Below are 27,824 nucleotides of genomic sequence, written 5' to 3' on the forward strand. Positions count from 1 at the left end.
TAAAGTTCTTTTTCTCTCAGCCTAAGCTTTTCCTTCTTAAGTTCCCCTATAGCCTCAGCATCAGAGGTTGACAGGGAGACATTAGGGGGATCATCTTCATCCTCATCACCACCCCCTTCTTCAATAGTGACAGTCACAGTAACATCATTACTGGTACTGGTAGCAGCCCCAGCAACTCCTGCATCACCATTGGAAGGTAAAGCCACAATTCTACGTTCCTATTGATCCATTAATCTCAGTACTAAATCAGCTTTGTTTCCAGAGGATGGGAGGCCTCTGCCAACACACAATTTCTTCAATTGATCTACTTTCATAACATTAAAAGTGGATGTTGTGACTGGTATATGTACCATGACTGTGTGGTACTGTGAATTCTGTGGCCAGGAATTTTGCTTACAGAAAGAAATATCCTCCACATGAAGAAAAATGTGTAATTTACTACATAAATTCAAGGGGGCGTGTCTTGGCGGCCATGCGGTAGGCAGCAGAGCTTCAGCGCTCCGGAGAGATCCTGAACGCGTATTGTTTTTGCTGGCTTGATTTGCTAAACAAACATTGCGAAAACGCTATGTGGGGGTGTCGGAAGGTCTGGTGAATAGCTGGAGAGAACCGGGAAGTGGAACATGCATTACAGTAACGAAAAGAACCTACGCTGCCGAAACCAAAATGGCGTCGTTCCTCCTCCGGCACGGCTCACTGAGAGGATCCCTTGCAGCAAAAGACAGAGGACGTATGGCAGCACGAGTCGCAGTGGCAACCGCACCACGGGTGGCGACTGGCATGTACGTCCAGGATCAGTAGGAGGAAGCCGAACCCCAGACCACCCAGTGTACGCAGCTGCCTGGAGCATCGCAGAGAGGCAGATCGAGGGGCAGAGCAACCGCCACCAAGACACCAAGTGAGCGGGAGCCGGTGTGAGCGCAGAGGCCCACCAACAACCCTAAGGGGAGGTGAAGAACACACATGTTTGCATCGGCGCGGACAGTGGTTTGGTCAGCCCAGGGAGTGCTGGCAACTCAAGGCAACCCCAGTAGCGAGGGACAGCGGCCCCCCAGGGACAGAAACGGAGCACCGCTCACCTGCACAAGACACGCGCGGGCAGAGAAGCGCTTGCCCTGTGCAAGACGTGGCGGAGGTAGTCAGCCCGGTAGCAAATGAGAACAGTGGCTAAACCACAGAGGGAGAGAGCCTGCACCGCAGCAACGACAATAACTGCAGCCCCTGCGCGAAGGAGGGAGGCCAGACTGCACCCGCGTGTGAGCCCCCACAACAAGTGATCATAGCACCCAAGAGGCCTGGGAGAGACCCGGCGAGAGCCGCAGAGGCTGTGAAGACTTGCGCAACACGGCGAGCGACATCGCAGTAAGACAGACCGACACCGGAATGGGCGCCGGGGGACAGCGCAAGTAAGGGGCACACATCAGAAGGCACAGCACCTGGAAAGTATCCATCTGAATCCAGCAATTTAGGAGGCCAGTCCATTGTGACAATTTACCAGCACAGAAGCCTTCAAGAAATATTGGCCTGTATCTGCCGAGGTGGGCCAGGAGCGGATCGCTGAAACCGTTCCAAGCTCCCTGACCCGCCCAGCCACAGAAGGGGCAGAAGGCAACATACAGAGGCGGGTGATGAGCTTACACACCTACAGGCGTGAGCACCGCGTGGGGTACCCCGAGGAGCACGGGACCATGCTGACTACAGGCAGCACTCCCCAAAATGCTCAGAGAAAGAGAGGGGAGATAACCCCACACATAGGGTCGGGGGGAGGTGGTGACATCGGTACAGTGCACCGGGAAGGTAAGAGAAGAGGCACGAGGAAGCAGCTCTGGGGGGGGAAATCGGCCAGGGACACGGGGCAGCAACCCACCCCCGAGCCGCAGACTGTGCAAAACACCAGAAATAGGTGTAACAAATAAGTTGACACGTGGGAGAGTACAACCCATCAAGTCTGCCTGAAGCCAACTGAAGCCAATCTATACCGCCCAGCCCAAAGGACTAGGAACTTTTGCACCTCATGAGCGCATATCACCACGAGGTAACACGAAGCAAGGCCTAAGTTAGGCAAACGTGGGAGGCTGCAATCTATTGACACATTGTACAGGCGCAGAGATCTGCAGGAGAAACTAGCCCATGTCCACCAGCGCGAGCCAAGTGCGGATCGCTACCACCCTCAAGCACTTCCTGACCCGCTCAGCCACGGGTGAGGCAGAATGCAACATACAGAGGCAGGGGACAACCCTACCAACCAACAAGTGGGACTACTGCATGAGGCAGCCTGAAGGGTACATGAACAAGCAAAACACAGCGAGCGCACCCTAAGATCCCAAGGGAGAGGGCGTGTACATAACTTTGCACACCCCCGGAATGGAGAAAAGTGCACCAACCCACCCCTAGGCAAGGACCGTGCAAACACCGTAAAACGGCGCAACAAACGGGGAAACCTGATACGTGGGAGGGCACTATCCATCGTATCCACCTAAAGCCACAATGAAGCAGGCCATACTATATTTTACCCCCACGCAGAGATACGAAGAAGGGCCTGAGATAGTCGCAAGTGGAGGGTGGCTAAACGCCCCGGAACAGAGGCCTATCTGCAACGAAAGGCATACCAAGATGGATATTATCACATGAACTACCTAACGAACCCCCGTAAACCTCCGAAAAGTAGCAGGCAGATCATAAAGGTGCGCAGAACCTAACCCATCAAGCCCATGAGACAGCGAGTGGGAGAGAGAACATTACAGTGTGGGTTAACGGCAAAGGCGATGAATAACTTCAACCAGGCAGCCCAGCGAGAAACCACCTGACAGAGGAGCGACACCCCCAATCACTTCCGCAGCAACAACTAAGAAAGCAGGCCCTTCCCGGACGCCGTATAAGAAAGCGAGGCTATAGCGGCCCTGAAAATGTCCTTGGAGCACAAACTGGTTGCGGTCATAGTCGATGTGGGCCTTCTTAGGCAAGATGTACGGTCCCTGGCGGACTGAGTGAGCACGGCGGAGCAGCAGGTACAGAACAATACTACGGTTATCGTCACCGCCCAATCGCAAATGGCGGATGTGCTTCAACAGATAAAAACCCTAGAGCACAGGGCAGAAGATGCAGAAGGTAGGGCCAGATGGAACAATGTCCGGATTGCCGGAGGGAGAAGAAGGCAGAGACCCCACGTACTATGTGGAAAACCTGTTGCTGCAAGAGATCGGAGCAGGGGTGCTATCCCAAGGTTTGCAGTGGAGAGCGCCCACAGAGCCCTGACCAGGAAACCTCAACCGGGAGCGCCCCCAAGTCCGATGATCGCCAAGATCATGAACTTTAAGGACCGTGAGAAAATATTAACATTCTCAATGGAAGGGGGGGTGATAACCAGGAACTCCTCCAGAATAGCAATTTACCCAGACTACAGGGCACAGGTCCAAAGACAAAGAGCACGTTTCGGACCAACTAAGGAACGCCTCAGAGTGGATAATACAAGCAGGTTTGAAGGGGGAGGAACCACTCAAACTCATATTCCTTAGGATGCAGTGCAATACCTCCTGGGAGAAGCTGGGAATCTAAATTATGGGAAATCCACACAAAGACTACATGCAGAGGGGGACAAGCTGGGTAGGCTGTTAGCCTGGCTGACCAAGAAAGAGGTTAAAAAAGACCCGATTAATGTGATTAGAGACAACAAAGGGGAGGAGCTGAGGACCCAAGAGGCAATCGACCAAGTATTTTCAAATTTTTATGAGTCCTTGTACTCGAATACTCAGGAAACAGATAGCTCGGACATTGCTGATGCCCTAGACCAGATTGCACTTCCAAAATTAGATGAAGAGCAGGCTCAGATACTTGAGACCCCTTAACGGCAGAGGAACTACAATCGGGACTGCAAAATCCTGATGCCGGTCCTCGCTAATAGGCTTATAAGGGTTATACACACGTTAGTGGATCCTAACCAAACGGGCTATGTCCCGGGATGCAGCACTACTTGGAATTTGCGGAGGGTGCACCATGTAGTGGACCAGACCAGTAATAGACGGGGAGAATGCACAATAGCGTCTTTAGACATGGTCCAAGCCTTTGATTCCTTGAACTGGAATTGGTTGCTCAGCGCACTAGCTCACTTTGGCATAGGAGAGGGCTTCCTTCGATGGATCAGGCTACTGTATAAAGACCCAAAGGCAAGAGTCAACACAGGGAGGCATATTTCGGAAGCCTGGAGGATATATAGGGGCACGAAACCGGGGTGTCCATTATCCCTCATGCTTTATATATTGGCCTTCGGGCCATTAGCGGCCTTCCTGCGAGCAGCATGTGCAGACACATGGATACAAATAGATGCTATCATACATCTCTTCTCACTTTACGCTGACGTTATGCTCTTATTTGTCACAAACCCACGAAAGAACCTCCCAGATCTGCTGGAAGCAATAGCTGCATATGTCAAATTATTGGGCATTTCTATAAAATGAGAAATATCCATCTTGTACCCCTTGCAGAACTTGGACAGGTCCCCATAGAACAATTGCTGAACTTGGGCCTCACGTGGGTGCTGCACACCTTCCGCTATTTGGGCATAGGCATACACCACAACCCCATAGACACGCACAACGCCAACACACAAGCAGCCCTAGAAAAGACAGTGAAGGCCATGGAGTTCTGGAGGACATTGTCACTGGGGATAATGGGGAGGTCAGCCCTGTTGAAAATGACAGTCCTGCCTCGTTTGTTATACTACTTTGCGAATATACCTTACAACATACCCGGGACATTCTTCAAGAAATTGAACACGATAGTGCGAGAATTCCAGTGGAGGGTGAGGGGGAGGAACAGACTAGCACTACACATTCTACAAAGGGACTACCACTCTGTGGGGGATTCACAGTGACCGACTGAGAGATACTACCTAGCAGGGCAGCTACAATTTGTGTTCCGATGGTTGGGGGATGAAACGTCCATAGACTCACTACGAGAACTAATCTGGATGGAGAAGCACAAACCGAAAGCCTGCCTACCCTGGTCAGATTGGGGTTGACGCTATGGAGGAAGGCGTGGAAGATACAAGGAATCCAAGACCGATGCTCCTTGCAAATTCCCCTGGTGTGGCTGGCTAGCACCCGGCCGTGTACCGAAAACCCTGGGAAGCCAAATAAGTGGCACAGGTTTGGGACCTGCGGAAGGAAGGGAAATGGGTCGAATTTGACACCCTGAGAGAAGAATACGAAATACACACAGGCCATTTCATGCTGTACAACAGCATGGTCCAAAAGATTAGAGTTGGCCAGAACTCACTGAGGAAGGAGAAATAAAAGAAGATCTAGACACATGGTACGATATCTCTGAAGGGGGACACACGACATCCAGGCTTTATGAACAGCTCATGAAAAGCAGTAACCCCCAAGGAACTGCACGTACGAGAAAAATGAGAGGCGGAAATCCAGAGGACCTTTACTGACCAGGAATGTCTGAGGGTCCTAAAATACACAAAAAAGGTCTCTAGAAACGCAAGATTCAGGCAGACGCAGCTCTATATTATGCACAGGGCGTATCTCATACCAAAAAGAATATCTAGAATGGGGAATAAAGACATCCAAAGCTGTGCCAGATGTGCGGCAGAAAACAAAGACATGCTCAATATGTTCTGGCCCTACCCAGTTATAATGACTTTTTGGGAAGGAATCAAGACAAGAGCAACGGCAGGCGGAATGCAAATGTAACGGTGGACGCTGGAATCCTATCTGCTAGGATTGTTCCCATGGGGAGGTAACCAAAGGACACATATAGCTAAAATGAAGGACTTGATGTGCATCTTGGCTAAGCGCCGGATTGCAATAGCATGGAGGGCCGACGCAAGGCCCAGCATAGATGCCTGGTGGGCCGACCAGAACCGATGGGCACTTGCAGAGACAACAGTATGGATCAGTGTGGTACAAAGGGGGTCAAGGAAGTAGTGGGTAGTGACAAGATAATGGCCTGGAATGCACAGTTACAGGATGTGTTGGGACCCAGGGATGAACAAGACACAGCAGACCCAAGCGAGACAAAGTGTGGACCGAAGTCCAACAGACTAAGGAGAAAGCCCCAGCAGAGGCGTCTAACCAACCGTGAGTGTTATTTGGACAATAGTTCACTGAAACTAGGAAAAAGACAGAGCTGTCATAGGCGACCAAAGAACTGTGCACATTGATGAGAGGAAGTGCCAGAACAGCCATAGCGTGGGCACTGGCTCCCCCTCCCCCCCAAGAAGTGTTATTTTGTTATTTGTTGTTTGTTGTTGAATGTTGTTAATATGTTGTTAAAGAGTTAAAAAATGTACAACATTAATGCACCAGGAAACGTCAACGGAACATGGTGCAAGTTTGAATTGTTGTAATGATGACCCTTTGGCTTTGATCTACGTAATGGGAAGTACACTGCCCCTTTACCTTGCTAGTGCCAAATAATCACAAATTTATATTGGTGCGTAAAAGAACCCATATCCACGGATATTCATTAAAATTGCCCTGAAATACATGTCTGTTAACCAAAATGAATTGTCGCCAATTATCATAGGGATATGAAATTGACTTTTTATTTGGCTATTAATCTTTCAAAATGATTTTAGGGTTCTGGGGATGAGCGGATTCTGGTTGTATTGATTTATAGCACAGCACATGCAGCGTTAATCTGCTTCATGGCACCTAGGGTCTTTGCATTTCTCGATCAATCCCCTTCTGCTCAGTCTGATTAAATCTACTGTATATTTCTAAAAGGGAAAATGTGTAGGTTTGTGGCTTGGGGAAGCATTGTGCATTTTACAGTTCCACACTGGTTCACCAATCTGTACCAATGTTGCATAGTTACCTGTTGGGACATTGCTGACTTCATAACATTTGGACACTGCGCCCCTTTCACTGGATCTCAGCAGCTTCTTGCATGAGACGGTTGTCTGAAATCGGCGAAACATCAATGTGGTCGTAGAAGGATCGTTCTCGACACGAGGAACAAAACGCAAGGTCCCTTAGGGCCTCGCATCACGTTTCAAGGCCCATGGATGCACAGTTTCTGAGATATTTCCATTGCAATGAACTGCAGCATGCCAGGGTGAGCCAACAGGTGAGGAGAGAGCACAGAGGGTCCGAGTATGCAGCAGCACGCCAACGCTCGACGACCCCCCCCCCCGCCCCACCCCAATGTCTGCTCCGGGTTATGTCAGCCAGCCACATGTACCCATTTTCAGTGCAGTTTTTGTCCCTCGGGCTTCAAGCGTAGCCCCCACCCCACCCGCCGCCCCCCAAGCCTGTTGCTGGTCAAAAGACAAATGTTCAAATCCCTCTGATATTCCTTCCGTGATACTACCAAGCCATAAAAACCCTGTACGCCTTGTCGGCTGACCATCTGGTCGGTTAATCCTTACCTCTCCTTCGGCCTGCAAACCTGCAAAGCCAGTTATTCCCAGTCGTTCAGAATTTGCCTTGAAAAGAACTGACTACATTTAGATTTGTAAATTCCCTATGTGTGTATGTTTATTATCTATAATGTCCTCTTCACAGTAGGTTTTCCATGACGAGTCCCTTCCTCGCATGCGCATTATGAAACTCCTCATTGCCCAGCTTCTAGGCACTTCGTAGCACACCACATCTAGATCATGTGTATATTTCAATGGCGTTTTTGACATTTATCTTGCTGTGCCCAATCTAAAGTGTATTAACTTAAACAAAGTAACACTGAAAGTAACACATCCCATTCACATTAACTACACTGGATACATATAAAATTGCAACATTGCGCCAACTTCGCTGCATCCCCAGTCACAAATATGGCACGCACAACGTGAACCTCCTTTCCGGACCACACCAGTACTTTGGTAGCTGTGCAATAGTTAACTCCCAGTCAGAATCTGCCCAGCAACAACCATGCCCTTTCAGGAATCTGAATAGAGTATGGGTTGCCATTTAGCAAGCCGATCAATCGCCAAGACCGCCTACTGTCCTTGTAAGTGTCTCTTACACTTTTGTTATTTGATTGCATTTCAAGAACAAGTTTTAAAGAAATTACAGAGCTATCGCCAGCTGTATCTCTTGCCCAATATATTTTTTTGTCACCAAAGAGAGCCATGCCGTGGTGCTGGGAGCTCACTTCCAAGGTGGTCCTGGGATCACTTTGTTTCCAAGGTCGATTATGCCAATGTGCTGGACATCAATCCTATCGAATGATTATTTCAGGATTGCTTGATTAATCCCCACAGGTTGCCGTCTTGTTGCGAAGCCCGCAGATGCCTTTGAGACACTTGTTCAAGTTATAGGTGTTCCCATGGCATAGTCTCTTGGTACTACATCTGAAAGCTAAGATCATACCAGACCAGCCTCTCAAGACCTGGCCTTCTGATCAATGTAAACATATAAAGCATTTAAAAATTGTTAAACAATTTCCTCCTTCATTAGGCTGTTCTTGATGAAAATGTCATGTTATTCTTCATTAATTTTGTCATTTGTATAGCGTCTTTCACCATAATTATGGTCCCAACGCGCTGCTGCACTATGTTGTTATGGTACAGTTTTCTGTGTTATGCTGTCTTTGCTATTCAGTGCTTTGAATGTTAGGCTTGGGGGGCAGCGTAGGGGATATGCCATGACATGCTAGGTTTTAGGGTTATATTTTTTTTAATGCTACGTGTTTTTCCTAGTATGCCGATATGTACACGTACCACGCATAGATTTTTCCCCATAACGGACTGGATCAGGCCTATCCCCACACTCCTCGGCTCTGGACAAAGCAATAGCAATGAAAATGTTCTGCCAAGTGCACCTTCCTAACCACAATGAAATCCAGTATCCTGTATTTGGAAGAGTGAATATTTGGTTTGTGTTAATTACAGTGGTCCTTTCTCTTTCAGAAACCTGTAATAAGCTTCAACACTTCAATTGGGATGATTAAAGAACCGTTTCTCCAAGGCAAGTTGCTTCAGATCAGAAAATGGACTAAGAATGTTGCAGAGAGAACATTTCAAACGTTTTTCTGGCCGATGAGTAATTCACTTTTATGCAATTTTCATAAGTGACCCTGAAGCAATGGAAGTAGGCTACGTGGTTGACACTGGGACAGATATGAGCAAGCTTACTAAAGACGGTGATGGTGAACAGGACAATATGACTGGTGTTGTAGAGGATGTCCATTTCGCATGTGGTGCACATACAGAAGGTGGTGTTGATGATCCGCATGAGCACACAATGACTGAGCCAAAAGACAAGACTGGTACTGAAGTGAGTGAAGTGGCCGTAACCAATTCTGAAGTGAAACTTTGGTCACCCACGCTAACCGAATCTGCTGGTGTGGAAAGAATTAAAATAGAGGATTACGGAGAACCACATGCAAAATCCCCTCGACTTGATAATTGTGGTACCGACTGTGGTGCTGAAAGTATTGAAGTAGGGGGACCAGGCCTCCACCTACAATGCCAAGAGCTTCCTATGTTGATTTCTGAATCCACTGACACAACCCTGGATCGTGGATTACCATCCACGTGTTCCTCTCCGAGAAATGAAGCCGACATGTCTCGAGTGACTGAAGAGTTACACTATCTGAATCCCTCTTCAAAGGAGACAAAAGAAATACCGGACATCGCTTCTGCTGCCGGTACACCTCTCACTGATAGCTTATCCCATGTGTTCCCTTCTCACTTGTTGCAAGCAGAAACCTCTGACACTCTTCCTAAAACAGAACCTGAACAAAATAAAGTGCAGACCAATGAATTACGGACTGAAGTCAGTGCTGAGGAGCCTTTTTAGTAAGTGTCTTTTCATTCCATATAGCTTTTGTTGGCATGTCTCAATCTTTGCTTGTGCAGGACAAGTGCGACTTTGTCTAAACATTATCGAGAAATGGAACGCTTGCTGAATTGAACGCTCCTGCACTTTGTCACGAAGTTGTGGGTAAGGAACCTGAATGGGGTGGAACCTTCTGAGATTTGGGAGGGAGATAGATGAACAATGCGTTCCTTTTCAGTCTAGAGCTTTTTGGTAAAAACAAAATAGATATGTGACTAAGCCAACATCGAACTTGAACCCTAAGCAGCATTGTTTGGCCTTTGTTACTAAATACCCTGCGAGGAGTCGGGAACGAAAACTCACACAGGTCAGCCATGTTTTGGGTTAAAGCATTTTATAGAAAATAAAAGGGGATTGAAAATGCCTCTCTGACCCTGCTTGAAGAGGAATTGCCCTACTTAAACCAAAACTGTGTCCATATCATGCAGGTCTTGTTAGCGTTTCTAAAATGGCATTGTGTGTTCTCCTTTAATATTGGGGAAAGAATGGTTGCCTTTTGGTCTTAAGACTGTATGGTGCTAGATTCTCCCCATTGGCACCAGTAAAGGTTAGACGCACCTTGAGAGGCAGAGTAGGTCAGAAATGGGTAATACCTGATTACCTACTAATACGATAATGTGCATATCATCGTATTAAAATTGAGCCTTTTAAATGTACAGGGGCTTAATTGCCATGCAGGTGAAAATCCAGCCTCCTGGTGTTAGCTTCAATGGATGTCGAAATAATTGTTTAAAGAAACAAACCTTTAAAAGAAAGGAGGAACTTTGTTTTAGATCTTCACTGTTCCCAATCCATTTTCACTCCTCAACTTCTGTGAAACAGAAATGAGTGGTCGGTTTATTCAGATGCTCATTGCATTTTAATTTCTTGAATACATACATGGGTATTGATGGCCACTTAGTGGAGGTAAAGGCATGGTTGAACAGAAAGAAAACATATCTTCTTGCCAGGACTCAAAATTTGCCCTTGACACCAGCTGGTGATAATTGACTATAGGCAATTAAGAAATGGTGTGCTGTGCTTATTTGGAGAAATAAGGTGACTAGGGACTTTTTATGGCTGGTTAATAGATTGCAACAAACGTTTTCACCCTGCTTCGTGTTATATGGACCCAATGAACGACAAGAATCATTATTTCACAGATGTTTCTCCCATTATAGCTCATTTTGCATATGACACTGGAACATAGTACTTAACCCAGATACAGATCGTTCTAATTCCATGAGTGCAAATGCTAGGGATATCTCGGACCAGAAATTGTTAAATGTTTGGTAATTTCTTAACCCAGGGAAGGCAACTATTATATTTGATCTCTATACAATATACACTGAAGGCGTGACAATGTTTTGATATCCACAATATATATTCATGGGCCACATAGTATCCCTCTACTGGGGTCTGTTCTCTGTCAAATCATGCACCTATAGATTTCTCGATGAGTATTCCAGGGTAATGTAAATCTCTTGGTTTTCTTTAGATTAGTGAGGTACTCCATTACTATGCTGTGGGACACCATACGATCCAACAACACTGTGTCCATTCTCGTAGGCAATGTCTTCTGGGCGACCAATTGAGATACTGTAAAAGCTGCATTTAGTGGAGAATTCCTTAGATTAAGGGTGCTGCGTCGAAAGACCTAGAGGAATGAAGATCTATGCACTGGAGGATCAGTTGGCGGACATTCAGGTCTTCAGCAAGTGACCAATAGTAGTTGAGAAAGTTCAACCTTGTTAGGTTACAGGGCAGTATTGTCCTTGTTACAGACCAAACATGTTTGTTATGAATCTACTGGGCAGGGCAATAAACTATTTGCATAAACTAAGAAAACTGGCACTTCACAATGTTGCCCGCTCCTTTACAAATGCACATGGCTGTCAAATTGCCGCTGCAACAGCGCTGCTGAGTCAAGATAAGAGATCTGCTCATTTTCGTTTGCATCTGACTGCATATCATTTACTGTGTACGTACGCTGCAAGTAGCATTGCACCCCATAGTATATAGCAGAGTCCCACAAAAGATTCAGGCCAGCTGTCAAAGTTTCTTCCATATGCATGTACAGCATAGTATATGCATCAAATGTAGACTTTGTATTCCTGCTGCATTCCCTATACAGAGCTGCACCACATAGCAAACAGCGGATTCCCCTGAAAATAATTCCGTATCCAGATGTTAGATAGTTTCTATCATCTTTAATAACGCTCCTTGCCTCATCTGCATCCTCTCTTCGGCTTCCAACATATCCACACTAGACCTCTCTGCTCTGTGTAGAGTGCTTAAATTACAATTTCTGCTGCATGCATTGCACTGCTCCTCTCTCCTAGTCTTTTCAGACTACAGTATTGTGAAGGGCCATGCATCCTACAGTGCTTTGACCCCATTAGCTATGACAGGCACTATACAAAAATAAGATAACCTGGCCTGTTACGTTGAAGATATCTGCAAACTCAACATTATTGAGATAATTTACTGTGTCATCACCCGAGTAGGGAAACACAAGAGACCATACAAGTTAAGTTCAACCGTCTTTGTTAAATATCATGGAAAGGTGGGAAAAAGGTCTATATTCCCTATGGAATGAATATAACTCAAACCCACTCTCCACGAAAGGGTTCTATGGTCTTTAGAATTCAAATGTGTGACTCTGCATTGATAGTTGTAAGTCTTCCTATTCTTTTACCTGTTTCGAATCTCCCTAATCTTAAGAAATCCTTCTCTCCTGAGATATCCTAAGCTATAACTGAAAACCCAAAAGATGACCAGCAAATTTACAACCCAAAAGATGGTCAGCCGCTTGTTTAAACTCATTTAAATACTGCTAGCCTTCTCAAAAGAACATAATTGGGATCTGTGACTATAAGGGTGCTGCGCCCCCTCTTTTTTTATTTTATCTTGGGAAGGACCTTTTAAGGTGTAGGGCCTTTTTTTATAAAGCTCTGTATAGTGGTTCAAACTCCTTTTCTTTTTCGTTTTTACATATTAGTTCTCTAATTTTGGTTCTTACTTTCCTTGTTCTTCATTTGGTTTGCTACTATGGTTTTAAGTGTGTTCTAAAAGTAAAATGACAATGCTCTGTAGCCAAAGCACATCAAAATAGGTTTAGTGTAATGCTTGCCTGTGGTTTTTAATTGCTTAGTTTGTTCAAGGCCTAAATAAATAATTGTGTTTTTAACCATTATTCCTCACTTGTTTAAGCGTACTCTGTGTGCACAACTGAACCCTTCTCCGCTACTCACTCTCTAAATCTAAGCCTTGCTGCTCAGTCACACTACCCAGATAGAGATTGGCTAAACATTAGTGTCTTTCCCTGTTAACCAGAATAGGGTGGCCTCTCAGAATCTGTTCACGGGGCTCATTCTGAAAATCCATCTGAACAAGAACGCTTATTTTATTTGTTTATAAAGCACATCACAGCCCAATGGCATTGAGGCACTGTTAGACTACAGGAGAATGCTTGCTTAGTTTCAGGTACAGGATTGACGTAGTTACAAGTGAACAGAAAAGGTGGAGAGGGGTGAGATGGGGGGGTGTCTGTGGTAACATAGTTGGGGGCAAATAAATCCGGGGTTAAAGCAGTCCCCAGGGATTATTGGCTCTTTTGGATTCTGGGGGCAGTGATGGGCTTAAAAAGCATGTTGAAAATATTCAACCCTGTGATATTGTTTGCAGGCACCAAGGTATGATCTAATGCAGTATATAGATTTGTTCTGCCAAAGGTGTGGCAAAAGATGGAGTGTGGCTTTGAAAGGGTCATAGCATGTTTCTTACTCTACTCTTGTAACCCCATTGCAGTGGAACAGATTATGACTTTACAAACACCCCGATGATGCTGACTGGAGCCTGGCAAGATTATAACCTGATTGCCGAAAACTACCTCAGAGGTTGTAAATGGTAAGTCTTGCTCCGGAGCCTAAAGCAATGGCCATTGATGTAAGAAGAGGATTGCTTTCTCCAACCTGCGTCAAAGCAAAGGGGCATATTTCTTGATAAAAATGGGGTTCCTGCATGCTAATCTCAGTTGAATTCAGGCTTTGTTTAAGCTTTTTGGTTGTTTAAGCATGAAATCAGTATCGGTAGAATTTGAAAAGGATAGTTGAAGACACTGTAAATAATACAGTGCAAATGGACTTTTACCTGTGCCACAGTTCTGGGCCCAAATTAATGTTCTTTTCCCTTTGATGGTAATGGATCTTGATGGAACTGCTGGCTGTTTCTCTGGTTTGTTGGTAGCAATATTGTCATGGTATAATTTCTTCCCTGTCAGTTTGCACTACAGGTGGCTGTGGGTACAATGAACTTCAGAAAGACCAACCAATCGGGGGGGCGCTGTTGCGCCGAAGCAAGATGGCCGCCTGAGGGTGTAGCTCCGGACTACGAAGGCGCATATCCTTAGATATAACCTCGTGAAATACACTGGGAACGTTCTTATTGCCGTGGCTGCGAGATTACACTGCCTTCCACACTCGAGCCAAATTAGAGTTCTGGAGACCCCCTGTGGATCTTGCTAGCACCATCGATTATATGACGCTGCTGGTGGCCGATTCGCCCCGGGACAGAGCTCCGTGGAGTTCAACCAGCGGAGCCACCCGATCCCCCAGCGCTGGAGGCCTGTGTGGGGGGAGGGGCGTCAGAGCACGCGTCCCGCGCCGAACAGCCGTGCAGCCCAACAAATATTCTGGCGAACCTGTGGCTGCGCTGCGCCATCGCGGGCCGGTGCCTGGAGCCTGAGACCTGGGCCCCCCTTCTCATCTGGAACTGAAGCCGCGAACGGCTGGAGCCGCTGCGGCTGACCCGCGCTGAGGTGCGACTCGTCTGCCTGTCTCCCTCGCCCTCCCCCCTCCTGTGGCGCCCAGGCCACAATCCAACATCAAGGTAAGGAGGGGGGGTAGCGGGGAGCGGGCTGCCCTCCTCCGGAGCCGGGATCCCGCTCTTGCGGCCGCGGACCGGCTTGGGGCCCCTCTCTTCTCCCGCCGACCTCCTGCGGGTGGGACAAGTCGGCAGCATTCAACCCGACCATCACTCAGCAGCTCTCCGGTTTCTCACAAGTGGCCCGCATAAACACCCCTCAACCCGGTCACCAACTAGTACCCCCTCCCCAGTCTCCCGAGTCATCCCAGAGGGGGTGACTCGGGGCCTGAAGCCTCAAAGGCTTGGACGCTGTGGGGGGCCTCCACTCCCCCCCACTTCTTCATATCCAAGGCACGCACATCCTGCTGAAGGACCAACGGGGGAATCCCTGATAACGCGCTCTCGCCCCGCTCACCCCCCCCCCCCCCCCCCCCCCCTGGGGCGGCCTGAGCTTAGCGTGGACACCCTGACTCCTGAGCACCCCCACTTTGACCCATGACCACTGGGCCGGCAAGTCCAACTTGTACACCTCTGCTGCAGTAACTCTGATACTTACCGCACGCCTTCTCGGGGTGAGGGGGTGTCGCCTCTGAGCCCCAGCGCCTGCCCTATACTTAGCTGACTCGACCATACTGGACCACCAGTGCCTTCATTTCCCCTACCCCCTACCCCCATTGAATCTGCCTTGGGGGTCGCCTCCCACAATGACGTCACGTGTGTGGGCCTTGTACATTTTGGGACACATATATGGCTTAGCAGGGAAGCCTGAAGCGCACCTTTGCTGCAAACAGGATACTGATCCACAGGCCCTAAGGGTTACATTGACCCAGATATTCCTACCATACAGTTGTTACTAGGGGGAACCGCATTTCCTCTGTGATCCCACTCTGGCCCAGGTTCCCGGTCCCCGAACCCGAATTGTTTCCTTGTGTTCCCCACTCAGCCAGGGGACCTGAAATCATTGGGAATACCCTGATACTGGATCTGTTTTTGTGGTATCCACTTTAGACAGTATACCAACTGGGCTGACTAATCCAACTCTGTGAATCCTACACAGCATTGATCTCTGTACCGTTCAGTTTACTTGGAAAGAAGATTGGGAGCATAACTCTGCCATTAGTTGGACGCTGACCCGCAGGCCCGGAAAGCTACATAACTGTCGGCCTAAGTACCTCTTAACTGCAACTAATCTTGTAGGAATCTTACTTCTCCTGAGTGCCTACCTTCGTCCGGGATTCCGGACTCTGAACCCGATCTTCAACATGACCAAGGGGGCCGGCGCTGGGAAAAAGCAATGCTCATTAAACATGTTCACAAAAACGCCATCCAGGCCTGTCCCAGATGACCCCGAAGGGCAACCCACTGGTTGTATACGAATTGTACGAATGACAATTGTTCGAATAACAATTGACCTTCTGCACAATAGACCGAATTTAAACGGTGAATTAGGATATATATGCGGGGGGAAACCCCCCGCATCCCCCACCCCAACCCCCCACCCAATCCCCTTATATTATTATTATTACACCAACCCAACCCATAATTTATATAAAAATAACCATACGGTCAATTGTGTAGAAGGTCAATTCGGACCCCTATTATTCGAACAATTGTGTGATTCGAACAATTGTAAAATAACAATTCGGGTAATACCAACCCACTACCTCTGCCCCATCGGCCTCGGACGACTCGCAGAAGTTGCTGGAATATATTCGGGATGGCTTCACTACACTTCATACAAAACTGGACGACATGAATGGGACCATCTCTTCCATAAAAGCCCATATCGAAAAAATGGATGGGAGAGTTGCTGAGGTCGAAACCAGATTGGGAGTTGCCGAAGACGACCTGGGCTCTCTACGCGCTGCAGTCTCCACGCTCACCAATCGTGTGACGGCGGTGGAGAAGAAAAATGACCTCGAATCCCGCTCGAGGCGGATCAATTTGCGCATTATTAGAATACCTGAGGACAATATTACGGAGCCCATGGAGGACTATGTGGAACGCATCCTAATGACACTCCTCGATGCCCCTAAACTCTCCTCGCAATTCGCTATTGAGAGGGCACACCGCTCTTTGGCCGCAAAGCCCAGACCTGGTGCACCACCGTGACCCATTACAGCCAGGATTCTAAATTTCCGGGACCGAGATGCCCTCCTACGTGTGGCCAGGTTAAAGGGAGAACTTCTCCTTGGTGCGAATAGGATCCACCTCTACCCGGATTACTCAGTGGCGGTGCAACGGGAGCGCCAATCGTATATGGCTGTGAAAAACAGACTTCGAGTCTTAGGAGTAAAGTACTCCATGTTGTTCCCCGCAAAATTACGCATTGAACATTCCAATAAAACTGTTATGGTACCTATTTGTTAGGTTGGAGCAGTGACGGGCCACATTTGGGCTCATTCTCAGAGGTTCTAATCCATGTGCACCGACGCTGAATGTTCTACTGGTTATTCCTGTTGGGATGATCCTCTGTGCTTTGATCTTCCCACGGGGAAGACTCTCACTTTGTTTAGCTATTATTGATACCCTGCAGTTACTCTAGTGCTTGTAGCAGGCCGGTCTCCCTGCAGGGGAGCCGGTCTCAACGAAATGCTCACAAGCATGTTGTGTCATGACTGGAATCAATTGTAATGCATAAACATGTTGCGGTGACTCACCTGTCTTTGCCATAAATCCTCTACTAAGGTAATTTAAGCCGAACGCACTTGTTATTCCTACTGTATTTGAACCATCCTCGCCCTCTTCCAGTCCATCGCGCCACGGCTAGGACTGCTAACATGCCCCCAGGCGCTGATGCTGAGTTGTTTGTTGATGATTTGTTGGGTATTGGGTTTCATTCCTCAAGTTGGGGGAGGGATGTGAGTGGGGGTCGGGGGGATTGGGAGTTATGTTGGAAAAATCTTGGCAACCACCAGAGAGGTCACATGTGGCATACTAATACTACACAGGACCCCGGACGGGGTAACGCATTGGCCTTGGCCGAGATGGCTTAGACCAACACAAACCCTCAATACAAAATTCAGTCTGCCACTCCATGCAGATGGCGGATAACACCATAACCTTCATGAGCTGGAATGTTAGGGGTCTGGGCAGCTACAGAAAGATGCGCCAAATACAACTCTATGCGGAGCGACATGGTATCCAAGTCCTATGCTTGCAAGAAACCCACGCCCGTTCCGAACAGTGCGAGAGATTCGCTAAACAATGGGGACCCCAGAGATACTACACAAATTATTCCACCCAAAGCAGAGGTACCCTCACCTTAATTAATAGGAACCTTAAATTCAGTTGCTCACATTCGCATATTGACCCCCTTGGGAGATATGTACTCATTGTTGGTAAATTGCAAAATCAAGAAGTAGCTGTCTTGAATATATATATATATGGACCTAACATAGACGACCCTGAATTTTACCTACAACTGGCCTTGATTCTTGAAAGTTACCCCCAGACCCCGATCATATGGGGTGGAGACTTTAACACGATCTTTGATGTTACCCTAGATAGGTCGGGCTCTAGACCTCGCCAGCTTTCAAGGGCAGCTTACACAATCCTCACAACTTTACCCCGACTGCCCGTGGTCGACGCTTGGCACCTAATGTACCCAGACTCTCGTACGTACACCTATTATTCCTCGGTGCATGATTTGTATTCTAGGATAGATAGATCGCTCGTGTCCGATATACTAATTAGGTGCCTATCCCGCCTAGCAATCCTCCCCAGAACACTGTCCGATCACTCCCCAGTGGTCGTCTCTTTAATTTGGGGGCATGGCTCTGGAAAAGCGAGACAATGGAAAATGAGGCCCTATGCCCTCCTGGACCATACCTTCGCCTCTGAGCTCGAGTCCTCCCTTGAGGAGTTTTTTGAGGTCAACACAGGTTCAGTACCCTCACAAGCCACCCTTTGGGAGTCATTCAAAGCGTATGTCGGGGGTATTGCCATATCTAAAGGTTGTGGCATTCTAAAACTTATTCGAGAGGATATCGCTGACAGTGAATTGTCCCTGGCCAACCTGGAATCCAAATATTCTCAGGATCACTCTGCCACGGTGCTTGCAGCACTGCGTCAGGAGCTAGATAGGTTCCGCGGCCTTGCAGAGCGCGAGGTTAAATTCCTTGACAGTCCCCGGGCAGTTAGAGGATACGGGGAGGGTGAACGGCCGGGCCGGGTACTGGCCAGGCTAATTCGACACGAGTTTGGCGCTCCCAACATCCCGGCAATTGAAAGAGCCAACGGTACTCTAGCTACCTCATCTCAGGACATCAACATGGAGTTCCTCGCATTTTACACTTCTTTGTACTCTAAAGCTGAGGAGCATCATGTCTCTGAAATCAACGCCTACCTAGAGGGACTCCCTCTTACTACCCTATCCGTCGAGGCCTCCGCTTCCCTAGACAGACCTTTCACTGTCGAAGAGCTGATCGAAGCCATCGAGGCACTCGCTGCAGGCAAGGCCCCTGGTCCTGATGGTCTTCCTATGGACTTTTACAAACTTCATAAATTTCTCCTGGCCCCACAATTACTGGCATTATGGGAAGAGGCCTGCGTAGTAGGCACACTTCCTCCCTCTCTTCGAGAGGCCATGATAACAGTACTCCTCAAACTGTGTAAACCCCGCACCCAGTGTGGCTCATATTGCCCCCTCTCACTGATGAACTGTGATGTTAAAATATTTGCTAAACTACTGGCTAACCGCCTAGCTCCACTCATGCCTCACATCATTCATCCTGAGCAGTCGGGTTTCGTCCCAGGTAGGGCCACATCCCTAAACCTTAGGCGGCTCTTCAATGTGTTCAGCAGGATTAATCCGAATACACAGGCGGTGACAGCCACCCTGGACATGCAGAAAGCATTTGACTCTGTGTCTTGGGAGTACTTGTGGCGAGTCATGGCAAAATTTGGCTCCAACTTTCAATCCTGGGTCAGACTCCTCTACACCAACCCATTCGCCAGAGTTTGCACCAAGGATAGATGTTCCACCCTGTTCCAGATAGCCAGAGGGACACGACAGGGATGTCCTTTTTCCCCCATTAATTTTCGCTATAGCAATTGAACCCTTCGCAGACATGATGCGCCAATCACATTCTCACAGGGGCTTACGCACAGCGGGGCAGGCAGATCTCGTCTCTTTATACGCTGACGATGCTTTGCTCTATATTCGATCCCCAGAAGCCAACCTATCCCCAATCCTACATGACGTGACTCGATTCGGTCAGATATCTGGTCTCAAAGTAAACTACTCTAAATCAATCTTATTTCCACTCACGGATAACACACAACCACCCACCGACCTTCAGGGTTTCACTTGGTCCTGTTCCACCTTCACCTATCTGGGAGTGGCGGTCTCTTGTCACGTCGAGAAGTTGCGCGCCGACAATTACCAGAACTACTTAACTAACCTAACGACTAAAACCACAAGTTGGACTAGACTCCCCATCTCCTCAGCTGGTGGAATTGGTATCCTTAAAATGGTTGTGCTGCCTCAACTCCTATACCGCTTTACAAACATTCCACTATGGCCGGGCGACAGCTTCTTCAAGAGGCTACGCAGCATTACTAATACCTTTCTCTGGCACTCCGGGGCAGTCCGGTTTAAACTGACTACACTTACTACTCTCAAAGAATTGGGCGGGTTCGGCGCCCAGGATTTCCTCAGATACTGGGTAGTCGCTCAATCCCAATTCGCCATCTACTGGTTCAGCACAGAGGACACCCCACACCCCCTCATGTCCGAATTGAAAAACTAAAGGTCAGTGAACGCATGATTGGTTCCCTAATCTTTAAGCCCGTTCCATCTAATCCCGACTCTCCGGACCCTGTGGTTGGCACGTCACTTGCACTCACCAAAATATGGGTAATGGCCGCAACACCTAATCCGTTCCATGGTGACCTCCCACTCTGGAACTTTTTCCCTGATGTCCCATATGTCTCCCAATCTATAGTTTCCCGCTGGTCGGAAGCAGGCAACCTGACACTGCGTGATGTATTTGAACGGGGCAACTTCCTGGAGTGGCCGGACCTCCCTCCACTCCTTAGGTGTAAGCCATCAGCTTGGCTGCAATACTCCTCGCTTCGAGGGTTCTCAAAGCCAAATATCGTGTATTTCCTGCAATCCCTCTGGATGATCCCACAATAACTGAACTGTGCTCTTCCGATGCCTTTAGAGGGAAAGTATCTAGACTTTATAACATGCTGCAAAATAGAGCTGCCCCCTCTTTTGCCAAGCTAAAGCTCAGATGGGAGGAAGACCTCGGACTCAAGATCACTGATGAGCTCTGGGCCCGGATGTGTTCCCGTACCCAGGAGGTGTCTTACAACTCCAGGTTTAAATTAGTGCAGTTCAAGATACTGCACAGGTATCATCACACACCAGCTAGATTACACCGCATGTTCCAAGAGGTTTCACCCCACTGCCCCAGATGTGGAAGTGACCAACCTACTTATCTTCATATGATCTGGCACTGCTCACACCTTACACAATACTGGCAGGACATATGCTCCTCTATATCAGACATATTCGACTGTACCATAGATCCTTCTCCTATGAGCTGCCTCTTTCATGAGCTACCCAGTCTGAAGCGCGACGCCAGGAAATTGGCTGGACTCTGTATGTTGTTGGCAGTGCGCTGTATTATGTTGTGCTGGCTTCGCCCCAACGCACCCATGCACGCCCAGTGGCTCCGGGCAGTCACCTGGGCGCACGACATGGAGGCGTCCTGGGGGGGCTATGCAACACCCTCACTTCAGACCTAGGGATATCTGGCGACAATTTTGCGAGTACATGTCCGCCCTGTCCCCCAGCTCGGACTCAGGAACCCCCTCCCCGTCTCACTCTCCTCAGTAGCTCGCTGCGGTATTTACCCCCCTCTCAAATCCTGGGCGTAACCCTCCCTTTAGTATCCGCTCTGAAGGTTTCATGTAAAGATGTTGCTTTGTATTATGAAATCTGCGTTGTATGATTTGCAGGCTGATGCCGTGATGTACCTTTTCTGACCAGTTCTGTGTCTTGCCTTTGTTTTTTTTTCCTCAATGAGGTTGTCAAGTTGATTAAATAAAGTTTAAAAACAAAAAGAAAGACAAACCAATCACATGTCTTCAATCCTGTGTTAAGATGTGAGAAAGATCTACCCACACTTAAGCAACAGGGATTCCCTCAGCTTGAACCAAATCCCCTATTGGTAAACTGAGGTTGATCAGCAAAAGCTAAAATCTTGGTGGGAGAGGAGTGATTAGAGGTATATTGTAAGGTGTCCAGTCAATTCGTCGAAAAAAAACTGGTCGACTGCAATTTGGTCGACGCAATTTGGTCGAAAACCAAATGGTCGAATTTTTTTTTTTATTTATATATTTATTTTTCAGGTTTTCGTTTTGTAAAAAAAGGGGTTTTTAGAGAAAAAAAGGGGGTTGGGGGGGACCCCCCCAAAAAAATAAAAAAAAGGGTTCAAATAAAAAAAAAAAAAATTCGACCAAATTGGTTCGACCATTTGTCTGGTCGACCAATTTTTTTCGACCAAATGTCTGGTAACCATATTGTAACACTAACATTCAGTAGAGGAATGTCCACAGAAGGGAATAAACCTCTCCCATAAGAGTTCAGTTTTAGGGGTGTAAAGACAGTAGGTCTGTCCCCAGTAGTTATTGCAAAGCTTCTTATTAGGCGAGGGGACATATGTAGGGAGAGTTCTTGTGATGGTGAAAATGTTCCAGAAGATAATCAACAAGTTATAGGTATGTGAAATATGATTCTTATCTTTCAGATGCAAGCTTTTAGATCTGACCATCAAAAAGCGATGGCATGGAATAACCAAATTTTATTCTAAGGAGAACAGGGGGAGGTGAATGTGTTGCAGTTACTTGCCTTCCTGCCTCCGATTTTTTTTTTTTCCAAGTGCTAGATATGTCGACTGGTGGTAGGTATTCCCGCTGTTGGATCCAGTAGAAGATGCCCAGGAACTGCGGGTGCAAGGATTCCTCCAGTCTGGTCCAGGAGTAGAGTGCGCAACCCTTTACGAAGAAGAAAGGCAGATGGCACTGATGCTGACCTCTTCAGGACACTTCAACAGACGAGGGAAGGTGAGTTCTAGCGATGGCTACCACACACGGGTGACAGCAGGCACCTTTCCAGTCACAGTTGAAGAGGACCTTCCAGAGCAGGATCCCTTGATGCTGGGAAGCTGGTACCTGGCCGGAAGATGAACAGCAATGATTCTACCGAGGTAGCCAACTGGAGAGTTGCTCAGTCCACTGTGTGGTCCAGCAACACTTCTGAAGGCTCAGGATGGCTGGAGCCTCGAGAATGCATCGAGACTGGTTGGTCTCACCAGTCCAAGGGTTGAAGCACAGCAGGGGGCCTTCGCAGCTCAGGTAGTCCAGCAGGGCTTCACCAGGCCAAACGCAGGAAGGGATTCCAGGCCTCTTCGGGAGTCATCCACAAATCTTCAGTCGGCTGGTCTTCTACACAGGATACTTGGTTCCAAGGCTGATCTGAAGAGATGGCTGCAGGAGTCCTCTTCTTATCCTAAATCCTGTCTGGAAGCATGTCCAAGCCCACCAGTGCTAAGCATCTGCATTATTCAAACAGCTAGCAGTGGTTCAATCGGGCACCACTGTGGGTTTCACTCGTACTCCACACTTAGACTTTCAGGTGCCCCAGATGTGGAGTGGGACCAGACAGTACCACCCACATCTTTGTCCACACACACCAGGCCAGTAGTAGCCAGCAAAAGCAGCAGCTTTCCCAGGCGAATGCATGACCATATAAGGGATTTCCTGATCTGAGAAGGCAGCAAGAAGGCCAAACAACAATATGGCCAAAGGTGGAGCTCCAGATAAGATTTTGAGGTGGGAGTATTTTACTCCCTATTTTTAAACTTTAAGAGTAAATGCGATTTCAAAGGAGTAAACATTAGTGTTGTCCTCCAGAGGAGTAAAAAGTATGTGAGAATCCAGCCTACTCGGCCAGAGTGAAAACTGTATGGAAATCATTATGCTTCAGCGGTCCACATCATAACAGAAAAGTAGGTTTATCTCACAATTAACAGATAACAGTGTGCAGTAGGACAAACACCCTCACAAATGGAAAAGATTATCACTAACACTGTGAGCCTCCCCTACATGCAAAGAATAGGTACAAGAGCAGCATAAACCTGTTAAACGGTTTGCACACACAGCACAGGTCATCTTGCGTAGGAGCCATCAGGCTTCCCTCGCACAAACAGAAAAGGGAAATTAGGTTAACAGCAATGCAGGCTTCCATCATGTAGAACAGGTGGAGTGGATATGTGCAAGTTAAGCAAAGGTGGAAGATACCCACACAGATAAGGAATGGGTCTATAGAACTGGTGCAAAATAGGATTCAGGAGTGCACACTCCCCTCCTAAATGGAGAAAAGGTATAGCATTCTTTCCGCACATGTGAGGATCACATGTCATGGGCCTCAACAGTACAATATTACCACTGAGAAGTTGGTCACAGCAGTAGAGGTTCCACTCGGAGAAGAAACTGCATGGGATAGAGTAGTGCAAGCATCCCCATGCTACACAGGCAAATAAAGGGCGTCAGAAATGCAAGCTATACTTGCATGGATCTGAAACAGCCTAGGCTTACCAATCCCTATCCCCCGCACAAAGAACTTTCCCAGCAGGCGGTAAGTGATTCAAGCTCTCCTCACGTAGCATAGGAATAGCATAACAGCAGTGGGAGCACCACTCACATAGACTAGAAACTAGAAAAAAAATGAGTTGCCTCTGCAGTGCAAGCTCCTCACAGATAGAATTGATGGTGTCTAGTTCAAATGCAGAGGCTAACTCTGCTCCTGGAATCAGAAAAACTCTGCGTAGTAGGAATTTAGTGAACCATAATTGTATTTATTCATATTGCATTTGTAAGGCACTTAAACAGCAAGTAAATTAGTCAAAGCGAACACAGGGAGGGAGCATGGGATTGAAAAACAATTAAAAATGAAATTAAAAAAATCAATTAATGCACAGAAGGATAAAGACGGACCTACTAGGCCCTGTGAGCATTCGAAACGTGCAAGTGTCACACTCATCTCACTTCAGACCTGGGAATGCCAAGTGTACGAAATTCAGTGTGAGGGTGCCGGGGACACAGAGCTGGCCGTATACCAAGTTTCAGCAAAGCAACTGGGTAAGCTGGTCAGTCCACTGGTTGGCCCAGGGACACTTCCGAGAAAGCTTACTTGCAGGGTTTGATGAAGGTGCAGAGAATAGTTGGTCTCACTATTCCAATGGGTCGAAGCGTCTTCGCAGACCTTCTAGGACGACCAGATGCAGAGGGGTCCCACAGGACGACAGCGGGCTCAGGGTGCCAAACCTTCCAGCGGGTCACCAGCGGTTCCTTGACTCCGCTTCGTAGTTGCAGGATACTTGCATCCTATCCTTTGTTCAGTGAGAACTCGGGAGATCGACATGGTAGTGGTATTTTCAGCCTCCTCTTGTCCAAAGTTCCCTTCGTGCCAAAACGGAGAGGACCCAATGGGAGATCTGCTCACAAACACACACTCCATACGTGGACCAATCGCGGACCACGGTGGTCCCAGGCATTCATGGCACTCCAGACTCTCTGGCACCCAGGATGTGTATTGGAATCAGACATTCCAGCCCACATCATGGAGGCACAAACACAAGGCGTGCAGAAGCCCGCGAAAGCATTGGGATTAGCGGTTAAGTGCATGACCAAATAAGGACTGACCCAGGTCGACTCGTCCTGGGGAAGGTGAAGGGGCAAGATGGCCAAATCACAGGACAAAGAACCTCGTGGCATGGCCATTTTGGAGCCAGGCCACCTATTTGTGCCAAACGTGGTTAAGCACTCCTTTGTGCATCCTCTTCTCAAGAAACCCACAGCTGATCCTTCTTGTCCAGCTAACTATCGCCCAATTTCCATTACTCCCTTTCTTGGCAAACTCCTGGAAAAGTTGGCCATCTCTCATCTTAACCTTCATTCCAATTCTGTTGGCTGTCTCCATGACCACCAGTCTGGCTTCAGAGCTGCCAGAAGCACGGAAACTGCTCTCATAAACATCTGTGAAGATCTGCTCACCAACCTTGACTCTAACATTCCCTCTGTCCTCATCCTCCTCGCTCTCTCTTCTGCCTTCGACACGGTCAACCATACCATCCTGCTCAACCGTCTCCGTGAAAACTTGGGTATCACTGATCAGGCTCTGGCCTGGCTGACCTCTTTCCTCTCAGATCGACCCTCCTAGGTCCAACTTGGGTCCTTCCTTTCATCTATCTTCCTCTCTACCTGTGGTGTTCCCCAGGGGTCTAACCTCTCTCCCTGGCTTTTCAACCAATACCTGGCAACTCTCGCCCACTGCATTGCCATTTTCTGCTCAAATTTCCAGTGCTACGCTGACGACTCAACTCCTTTTCAGGCTGCCCTCTGCCACCTCCTCTCCCATCTCTGATTACCCAACTGCCATTCAAGATTGGTGTGCCACCAATGATCTTAGTCTGAATGCCAGCAAGACGGAGATCCTCCTCATCGGCACACCTTCACCATCCTTTCCCCTCACTCTCTGGCTGGCTTCCCTTGGCCCTCCTCCTACCCCCACCTGCGAGGCTAAGAACCTCGGGGTCATCTTTGACTCCACCCTTTCCTTCTCCGCCCACATCTCTGAGGTCTCTAAAAAGAATTTCCGACTGCACCTCCTCAGACGTACTCTGCCTTTCCTCTCCTTCCCCCAGAAGCTCATGGTATCTCAAGCTCTGGTGCTCTCTCGCTTGGACTATTGTAACAGCCTCTTTCTAAATCTACCTGCCTCTACTCTCCGCCCTCTGCAACTAATCCAGAACAGGACTGCGAGACTTGTCCTTGGTCTCAAGCCCTGGGATCATATCTCTCCAGCTCTGAAATCTCTTCACTGGCTCCCAGTGGATGCAAGGATTAAATTCAAAACCCTCTGCATTGTCCACAAGGCTTTCTGGGGCCTGGGTCCAAAATACCTTCAGCTATCCCTCCGCAAATACCTCTCCTCTCGAGCTCTTTGCTCCTCTACCTCCAACTCACTCAGGGTCAGTCGTTTTTCTAAGAAACTAGCTGGGGGTAGATCTCTGACTTCGGCTGGGGCCTCCCTCTGGAACAGCCTCCCTGCCACTCTAAAATTTGAGGAGAACCATCTCCGGTTCCGGAAGCACCTCAAGACCTTCCTCTTTTCTTCTGCCTTCGCTCCCCCTCTCCCCTGCTGATCTGTTCTCTCTTGGCACCGTGCACCTGGCCACCCTCTGTCTTTTTGGCCCAGGTACCTGCTCATCCTGTCACCCTCCCGCACTGCCACCGGGCCACCCCTTGCACTGGGGTCTGTATCTGTACCCATACAGCCCCCCCTTTTTCTTCCTGCACTTATCGGACCTACCTTGTCTGCTGCCTTAAACCTAGCACTTGCAAATTGCTGGCTGCATTACCACTGTTTGTTGCCTTTATTATTTATTTATCGGTTTCTCCTCTGCTTCACACTTTCCACCACTCCCCCCCCCCCTCCCATGCACTTGCGCCTTCTCAATGTCACTGGGCCTAGTAAGATCGCTGTTTTGTTCTCCCCTTTTCCCCTCCCTTGCCTTGTCGCGCTCTGAAACACTTGTGTACGAGCGCGATAGAAATAAAATATCAATCAATCAAAGGGTTAAAAATAATGCAAAAAGATAGCTGCCACCAGTCCTGTCCATGACCCATCTGCACAGTTCATAAAAAGTCCAGCGAGAATATCTAGGGCCTTTGGAAATGCCTATAGACCCAAGTGTGCTGTATGGTAAGATACATTGCACACTTGTTACATGTTGCACAAAAGCTGCAACATGAGGAAAGGACTAAGGGAAACAAAGTCTCCCAGTACTGACTGTCTTAATGGCATGTCAGTTTCCCCATAAAAAGTGAGCGAAAGCCCAGAGGAGTGCAGCTGGAGGCTGTGCTTCTCTGGCAAAGTCAGTCAATGGTGTCTAAACAGCAGAAACAAAGTTTGGGGGTTCACACATGGAGGGAACATTTCATACCATTATGAAATCTTTCCTGACACTCGTGAGTGAGCATCAGATGTAGGTGCCAAGTGGAGAAAGTGCTGGGCAGTGGTCCGCTGCCAAATAGGTAGGTAAGTGCAGTCTATGGTGGCATAGGCCAGTCGGTGCCAAAGCAAGGGCTAGGAGCGTCTGAGGCTGAAGGTGA

At 48.1% G+C, this 27,824-nt stretch overlaps 1 protein-coding gene across 1 annotated transcript in view; it reads left to right on the forward strand.

Annotated features, from left to right (window-relative positions):
* The window catches only part of WRAP53 (WD repeat containing antisense to TP53), a 322,488-nt gene that overhangs the window by 40,102 nt on the left and 254,562 nt on the right, over nt 1-27,824 (forward strand). Inside the window, exons 2-3 of the mRNA XM_069646235.1 lie at nt 8,858-9,748; nt 13,578-13,676. Of these exons, the coding sequence (XP_069502336.1) occupies nt 9,033-9,748; nt 13,578-13,676 (815 nt within the window). The 5' untranslated portion in view covers nt 8,858-9,032. The remainder of the gene's footprint in view (nt 1-8,857; nt 9,749-13,577; nt 13,677-27,824) is intronic.

Source organism: Ambystoma mexicanum, chromosome 1p, assembly GCF_040938575.1.
Source record: "Ambystoma mexicanum isolate Mex_15411 chromosome 1p, UKY_AmexF1_1, whole genome shotgun sequence".
Taxonomy (NCBI): Eukaryota; Metazoa; Chordata; class Amphibia; order Caudata; family Ambystomatidae; genus Ambystoma; species Ambystoma mexicanum.